Raw genomic sequence first — 8,383 nt, forward strand, 5'->3', positions numbered from 1 at the left:
AGTCACAGGTTCCTAAGTCTTAGTTTTAAAGATATAAAATCTTTTTTCCTTTCATGGCTTAGTATCCTCAAAGTGTCAAATTTCTTTCCACCCTTAACATTTTCCATAACTTTCTGATCACTTTCAGTTACTCAGGCAGTCCAACCATAGGCTGGCTTTATAGCGAAACAACCTTTATAATCTTATTACAGATCTTCTAATTAAAAATGAAAACCAACCAGCCTGCTCCTCAGCCAGACTGGAACGAGCAGCCTCCCTGGTGCTCACAATTACCATGACATGCCCGAAGGAAGCGAAGCCCTCACAGGGGCCAGCAGTGGCTCAATTCCTCAGGTCCATTCCTTTGGTAGCACTGTCCTATCCAGGAGAGGGGCACCTCCCTTCCCCCGGGTGCCCACACACCTCTCATGGGCAGCTTCCTGCGCTGGCCCTGCCCTGCGCCGCCCCTACCACCACACGGCGCTTCCATTACCTCACATCTTCCTGTCTTTAGTTACTGCTCAAGAGGACCAGAAACTTCATTAGTAGCTGTTTATTGATCAATGGTTTGATATAAAGTTATTCAGATATTTTTGCCCAGGTGAAATAACAAGCATTACAAATTTTTTTTCTTAAAAATAAAAAAAGGGTAAGGGGCAAGTTGGGAAAAAGGACCAACCTAAGCAATAGTGGTATTTGAGAATAAATTAACAAAAAAACTTTAGTATTACCATTTATTGGTGACAAAACACTAAGTTTTACTTACATTCCATGGGGAGAAAAAATTCCAGCGTAAACAATGAATGGAAGCAGCACTTAACTGGCAAGGCTACCGTGCTCCTCATCTGGACCATGCGCAAAACCCTAGTGCACACATTCCTGTGTACAGTAACACAACACCAAAAGCAACACGGCTGCATACATAAACACAGGTCATTCTTTTCAGCCCTACATGGAGATGTAATTAACAGTATCAAGCACTCAAGGAAAATCAATCTGCAGGTCTATGTATACTACACGGAGATCATATCCTGTAGTGTAGTGAGAGCTACATCCTCAAGAGCCATATGTATAGACACACAATTTTTGTTTGATAAACTTTAACACAAAGATCAAAGTTCATTTGTTTAAGTCCTGTTGCATTAACAAAAATTAAAAATAAAATAGAAAAGGAACCAAATAATCATTTAAGTTTTAAAATTCCTAAATTGTCCAATTTATACAACTGTGGGAAGCTTCATCAAGGTTTCTAAGAAGTCCAGGACTGCTTCAGCTAAACCAAAGGGCACACAATTTGCATCACTGAAATGGTCCTGGGTTAATTCAATAGAATAAAAATGTATAACCACATATACATGGATATGATCTTTACTGGTTAGATTACTGATAAAGTCAGTCTCAGACATGTTTCTAAACTGTGCTATATAACTAGATACAATTGAGAAACTCAAATGAAAATTTTATATAGTGTCATATCAGTTAAAAGAAAATAATGAAACTTAGAATACGTATCACTGTTGGAAGAAAAAGCAGTGGTTATGATGTGGGTACTATGGGAGGTGAGGGCCTTAGCACACTAGAAAGGTTAGGAAGCATTTGATTTTCTCTGGTGCTTTTAGCTCTGGGGCCGGTCTAGGGCCTCTCTCTGGTGTGGCTGTCCAGGGCGTATCCCAAGGTGTTTGAGTGAGCCAGTTTGAGAAGGGGTCGTGCTCTCTGTTTTCTGTTTGTTCTTTCACACAGCAAAAAAAAAAAAAAACCAAGCCCTGAGTTGCCCGGGGACATGGACCTGCTGGTGTCCCAGTGGAGCCAGGCTGTTGGGCAGGCCCCTCCTTCCCCATAGGCAGCTGCTTCTGTGTGGGGACCACAGGTCACAACGAACCCCAGCACGGTCCAGCCTGGCCATGGCTGCCTCAGGTCTCTGCTGTCTTCACCACTGCTGCCACGTTCTTTACCCACCATGTTTCTCGGCCCACTGGAGGTATCAGAAATTCCAAATTTTCAAAGCAGTTTCAGTATTTTCAGTATATATGTTGGGATTTTATAATGGTTTGTGGCCAGAAAAGGTTCAGCACCTCCCGCACCTTTAAAGAAGGAAAAATGAAAATGACACCAGTTTTGAAATGTAAGAAAATTAAGCTGATATTAAAAATGAAAATAAATTAGCAAACATCAGCAAGTCCAACAGTACAGGCCCCAGTTTATGATAACTACATTAAGTAAAGTTTCCCCAGGATACACAGTAAAGTGAAAAATGGAGGAAGCTATTTGTATAATGATGTCTCTGGGGGAAAAGGGAAGAAAATGTGGAAAGAAATGTATGTCTATATTTGCATAAACATACGAGACAGATATACAAGAAACTAATAAAAATGTAATCTATGGCAGGGGGGAGGATAGGGGAGAATGTGAGGAAAGGGGACCGTGTGAGGTCAAGATCTGTCACTGTGTACCTTTTAAAATAATTCAGAGTTTTGAACCATGTGAATGTACTACATATTCAAAATTAAATTTAAAAAATAAAAAGTAGAGCTCTGCCCAGAGAACTTGGAAATCTTTCAAGAAAAAGGGCCAGAATATGACTCAGGCCAGTGTTCCCCCTCTGAGTCAGCAGACAGTTTGAATTTCATGCAAAAGAGGAGCAGCAGAACCTTCCATGTAAATCAGCTAACTCACATAGACATTGGTCCGTTTCCTGTTCTTGGCATCTCTGTACTTTGTTGGTCCAACTCAGACAGCAACTTTAAAATGTTCAGTGCAGCCTAGTGGGGATGGAAGAAAAAGTAAAATCATGGCCTCTGCTTGGGACCTCAGCATGAAACATCGGGCAGGGAGGTGAAGGCATTCCTGCCACCCAGCCAGTGGGTAGCAACTTCTTAAACTCTGCTTCCACTAAATAAAATGTTTGAACTTCTAATTTAAAATACAAAATTAAAAAAATAAATTATCCATGGTTATCCCATTGAATCACAACCTCTGTTAATTTTACTACATATTTCCTTTTAGTATTTTTAATCTTGTGGTAACCAGACTGTACAAATTTTATATCCTGCTTTCAAACAAAAACCTATTGTATTTTCCTTATTACATTATCTTCAGAGACATTAATTTGATGGAGGCATTATATTCCATCAAGTGAATATACCATAGTTTACGTAAATTAATTTAATTCCTTTTCAGTTTTGGTTTCTTATAACAATGATTTCATCTGAACAGAACACCAAAGTAAAGGGTGTTCCACAGCTGCTAGAACATGGACCTGCAATCCCTTGTTCTGGGGAGAAATCAAGTAAATACAGTATCTGGGTAAGTTCCAGGATCGCAGTCACCCCTCCCCACCCCCAGGCCAGCATGGGAAAGGGAAGGGAAAGGATGGCTAAAGCTGATGAGTTCTGTTCAACAGAGTGAGAAATCCATCCAGTCAACTAAGACAAAAGTCTTCAGAAATACGAACTCTATCGAACAATCAACTGTTCTCTATGGCAGAATCCTTCTCCTGCCCTTCTGCAGTCAGTAACAAGGTGAACAAGGGCGGGCACCAGATAAACACACAATTTAACTCACTGACCCCTCAACCTGAGGGGTGACCTACCATATCATGGCAGGACTCCACATCCTTGCCAATACCATGGCTGATCAGAGGCGGCTGAGAGGAGCAATTGATAAGAGATACAAATTCGTTCTTGTTGTTTTTGGGGAAGTCTTTGTATTCAACCTAAGGGGGAAAAGAGAATGGAGGCCAGGGTAGGGAAGCGGTGAGCACCAGCGGGGGAGAGGCAGGGCTGCAGCTCCAGACCCAGCGGGGAAGTCTTTGTATTCAACCTAAGGGGGAAAAGAGAATGGAGGCCAGGGTAGGGAAGCGGTGAGCACCAGCGGGGGAGAGGCAGGGCTGCAGCTCCAGACCCAGCAAGCAGGGAGCACACACTTCTCTATCCCTGGGCTCCTCCTGACTGTGGCCACACCAACACCTGCCCTGTCACAGGGGACTATTGGTGAATGGCCCCAGCCCAGAATTTTCCAGTAACCTAGATGTCTACTCAGAACCCCCAGGCTGGAAAAAGCATGTCCTTTCCCACCAGGCAGAGAGGGTCAGCACTATTAATCTGTTTCTGTGGAGTCCAAATTTATAACTACTAATAGTGGTTGGAGGCTTTGTTTTTAGGATTGGCTTGGATTTTGAAATGTTATTATCAAAACACAAGGATTTTCTCTTACCACATGCTTGTAACACTTCCCAGGCTTCCCTTCCCTCCCCAGGGCCTGCCACAGCTTCCCCCACCCATCCCCTGAGAAAAAGAACATGATCTAAAAAACAAGGCACAAAGCTCATTTTCTGAGAGGAGACGTTTCAGAAAAAAAATGACTGTACTGAGGCACAGCCCTCACAGCTCAAGCCTAACAGTTACCTGGAATCCCTGGACTCTGGAAAGATAGTCCAGTTGCTCAGAGGGTCTTGTGAGAGGTCCATGGGGTACGTGGCCTGAAGAGATGTTATTCTTTAAAATGGTCTCAGCTGTGGGCGAGGTGCCCCCATACAACAATTCGCGGGCTATCATGGCAGTTACCGTGGCCTTGGCAGGATTTGGAGCTGCCCTAGTGAAATCTTTGGCGTGATGTCCTTGACTGACTCCTACAGCCTGGGCGACCTCGGGCACCATGGGAAGAATTCCAGCAGGCAGCTGCTGATGACTAAGGTAAGGCATCCTAAACTCATCCTCTTTATTACCTGGGGAAGGACATACATTCAGATAAACACAAATCCACATCTACTGCCTGCAAAGACGTTATGACATTGTAAAGCCCCACTGGCCCTCCTCTTGGCACACCACGGCAGCCTGGAAATGATGCAGAAGCAAACACTCTGCATGTCATAAAACAGTTAATGGGCACCTGATGTTATTCATGAACCATGAAAATCCCCGAATCACATTCACTTCAAGACAATACTAAGATCACACTTACTAGTCCCATTTTCATCCCCAGAGCCAGGTTCAAAAAAAGTTACTTTTCTTCCATCCCCTGGTTTCTTTATTGGTGTCTTGAAGGAAAAAAAAAAAAAGTCATGAGCATAAATCAAAGCATTGGAAAATGAGTTACTGTAGTCTAAAACTATACAAACTCCAACCAGCACAAATTGAGGCAATCAGCAAAAAAAGTCTATCCCAAACCCGACCACTGGTGTGCTTCCGTCCCCTTGGCAGAGCCCACCTACTTCTCCCAATGTACCCTCCCACCCATGCCGGCCTGTCCACAAAGAGCATCTCTCAAAGTGTATTCGCCTGTGAATGCCGAGCCTGTATTCTACACTCCCAGGAAGAGGAAAACAGTTAGCCAGAAGGAGCAGAAGACAGTAGGTTGGTAGAACCCACCAAGGTGGGGAAAGAAGCTTATATAATGAGGATAAATAAATAAATCTAGAATATTTCCTAGAGCTAATATCCAATTAAAACATAAGGTGACATTTCCAAAGACAACACACTTAGCGGGAAAACATTACTAAGTAAAAGTTTTGTCAACCACAAGGTCTCCTTCCTGAGAAGAAACAAGGTAAGAATGCCTAAGAATGCTCTAAAAGATTTTGAAATAAAAACCCAAAAACCAAGTCTAGGATCTATGCCAATTCTATAGTGAGTGCTTGGGGTTCTCAGTTACTAACTGTATGGCCACAGCTGATGCTGTTTCTCCTTGTTGCTACAACTGGCAGATATGAATGAATCAGTCCTGATTCAAGTTTATCCCAACAGGCCATTCAGTAACTGGAAATAAGGTCATCCAAGGCTTCCACTGAGATCCTGCTTACCACTTTGGCAGAAGTGAATTTTTCAACATGGGATTATTTTCATCTGATGTTCAATTCACATTAAGAAAAAAGAAATCCCAAATCTAAACTATAGATTTGGCCTGACTCTAATATCACAGTGCCTCGCTGTCCCAGAAAAGCCAAAGCCTGCTCCACAATTAAGGAAAGCCTAAAGCTTATGAATCTTTCATGCAGGCTTCATTTTAAGAGAGCAAATGATAGAATCACACTCACTAATTTCAATCCCAATTAACCATCATCCTGCAACTGGAGTGGAGCAAACTGCTCCCCAGCAAAGCATCCCCAGACCACAAAGATACTAAAACAATAACAATTTAACCCAGAGCCACGCCTGGAGCCACTGGACATACAAGTGCCCTCTGAGCATATTCTAATGGTCCAAATAGATAAGACACTGCTCAGCAGTGTTGCTTTACTGCCAGGAGGATGAAGCCTTGCCCTGAAGCTTGCCCCTGGAGGTGCCTGAGAAGGCCATCTTGCAACAAGAGCCCGTGCAGTCACCTTCTCCTCTGACTTGAGTGCTGGCTTGGTGGGCTGAGCCTGCGGGACTTTGAAACCAAGGATCTCTAGCATGTTCTCAGCGGCATTGCGTTTGGCCACCTTCTTATTGGTGCCTGCTCCTTCTGCAGTATGGTTTCCAACCTTCACCTGCGTAAATTATATAAGCTTATAATTAAATTACTTTAACAAAGGTAATGAATACTCAAAACTCACCACTTCCTAATTTGACATTTCACAATTATCTGTGCTTTGGAGATTCTGTGTGTCTACTGTACTTATATGATTGAAATACTATATATGATAGTGTGCTACTGCACATCTCCTCCCAACTCTGTCACCAGAGGTGTCACTTTTGATAGCTTGAAATCAGCCATGGTAGGACTATCTCCATCACGAAAATCTGCAGGACTGGTCAGATAACTCAGTTGGTTACAGTGCAGTGTTTATAATATCAAGATCAAGGGTTCAAATCCCTGTACTGGCCAGCTGCCAAAATAAAAAAAAATCTGCAAACACTACATGTCAAGATTAAGTTGTTTATTGATTGTCTAATTCTACACTTCAAAGTAATGGAGAAAAGGTTAATAACAGATTAAGTTTAAAAGCATGTGAAGTCTGCAGTCATTGTAACTAGTACAAAAAAATGAAATGTTCTTCCAGTGTTATTATCCAATTTACCAGAGAAGTCATTCATATCATTTACAAATGAGTGAGATTACACGTCTTCATTCTTTTACTTTGATCTTGTAAATACAAATAAAAAATGCCAACCAATATTCACGCTAGAACTCAAATCCCAAATTTAAAGTATGGATTTGTCAATGACATGAGCAACCTCTGGCTGAACATAATTAGAGCCCAATACGGGACATGGTCAAAGGAAGGGCCATCCCCACCTGCACAGACCCACCTGCATCACAAACTCCCTGCGGCGCGGAAGGCCCCGCTCTGTGAGGAGCACGTACTCCGGCTCCTTGTCCTTCTTTGCTTGCTGGATCTGGGCCAGTCTGCTAATCGGATTCATGCCCTGGCTATACTCTGTGCTTGTCTGCAGCTGAAGAAGAAATAATGTAGAAACCATGTGCTATGTTATTCACAGAAAGGACCTGGCCAATTCAGAGATCCAGATATGATAGTATGTAAGAAATCTTTATGTTACTGTCATGGTTCCAAATTAATCAGGTCTTTTTTAACTTTTTTAAAGTTAAAAGATGCCTTACGATTTTCTGTGATTGTTCTGAGGTGACTTTAAAGTCTTAGCAAATCAAGGTCAACATTTCACTATGAATAGGCGAGCATCATTGCAATGCTTGCTTTTTAACAAATCTCAACATGACAGTAAATAAACAGGCAGAAAAAAATATAACACACTATTTCTAAACCCTGTCCCCAAAAGTCTCCACTATGATGAGTTCCCAGCTTTCTCAACAATAACTCAAAATCCAGAAGCCATTTGAAAAAAAAAAAAAAAAATTCAAGCTGATGCCACGTGAAAAAAACCTAAAAATCCTAGTTACATGCTGTGGTCACCTTCTGTGCCAAGGAATCCTCACACACTCCACTGATCTGGAGTGATTTCTAGGATATATTAAGCAAAAAAAAGGAAACTGAGAAAGATTATATACAGTATGCTAACCTAAAGGCTTCTTACATAAATTAAGAAAAATTTGTATCTTGATATAGCATGAAAACTATATTGAAAATCATAATAGAAAATATCCTAGCATTCATAAATATCCCCAAATAGAATCCTGCCCCTCCAAAACAAAGGCAGTAAATTGTCTCCCTCCCACCCTGCTCCACGGGCCTCCTGCCAAGCATGTTATCTCCTCCACATTCAGAACAGCATGGTGGTCACTGAAGCACCTTGATTTAACCATGTGCCCCTCAAATGGGCAGTTAGGTCCTGCCCAGATCCTCACTGTAATTATGAGGACTGCGATGAGCTCCCTCCTACTCAGGCATATGTGCACATCTGCCAGCACTTCCACTGAACCAACTCAGTGTCCTTACCTTTACCTAACTTGTGGCTCTGTGTGACATCCATAATGGGTCTACTAGGCCTGGCATATGGCACACTGGCCC

General features: G+C 42.3%; 1 protein-coding gene across 1 annotated transcript in view; it reads right to left on the reverse strand.

The window, feature by feature from the left end:
* Positions 1 to 1,726: 1,726 nt before the first annotated feature.
* Positions 1,727 to 8,383, reverse strand: part of STAU1 (staufen double-stranded RNA binding protein 1) — a 16,815-nt gene continuing 10,158 nt past the window's right edge. The window contains exons 3-9 of the mRNA XM_008591251.1: positions 7,209 to 7,374; positions 6,299 to 6,445; positions 4,939 to 5,014; positions 4,383 to 4,702; positions 3,569 to 3,691; positions 2,653 to 2,738; positions 1,727 to 2,060 (exon numbers count right to left, since the gene is read on the reverse strand). Of these exons, the coding sequence (XP_008589473.1) occupies positions 2,045 to 2,060; positions 2,653 to 2,738; positions 3,569 to 3,691; positions 4,383 to 4,702; positions 4,939 to 5,014; positions 6,299 to 6,445; positions 7,209 to 7,374 (934 nt within the window). The 3' untranslated portion in view covers positions 1,727 to 2,044. The remainder of the gene's footprint in view (positions 2,061 to 2,652; positions 2,739 to 3,568; positions 3,692 to 4,382; positions 4,703 to 4,938; positions 5,015 to 6,298; positions 6,446 to 7,208; positions 7,375 to 8,383) is intronic.

The sequence above is a fragment of the Galeopterus variegatus genome, unplaced genomic scaffold (assembly GCF_000696425.1).
Source record: "Galeopterus variegatus unplaced genomic scaffold, G_variegatus-3.0.2 Scaffold6787, whole genome shotgun sequence".
In the NCBI taxonomy this organism is placed as follows: domain Eukaryota; kingdom Metazoa; phylum Chordata; class Mammalia; order Dermoptera; family Cynocephalidae; genus Galeopterus; species Galeopterus variegatus.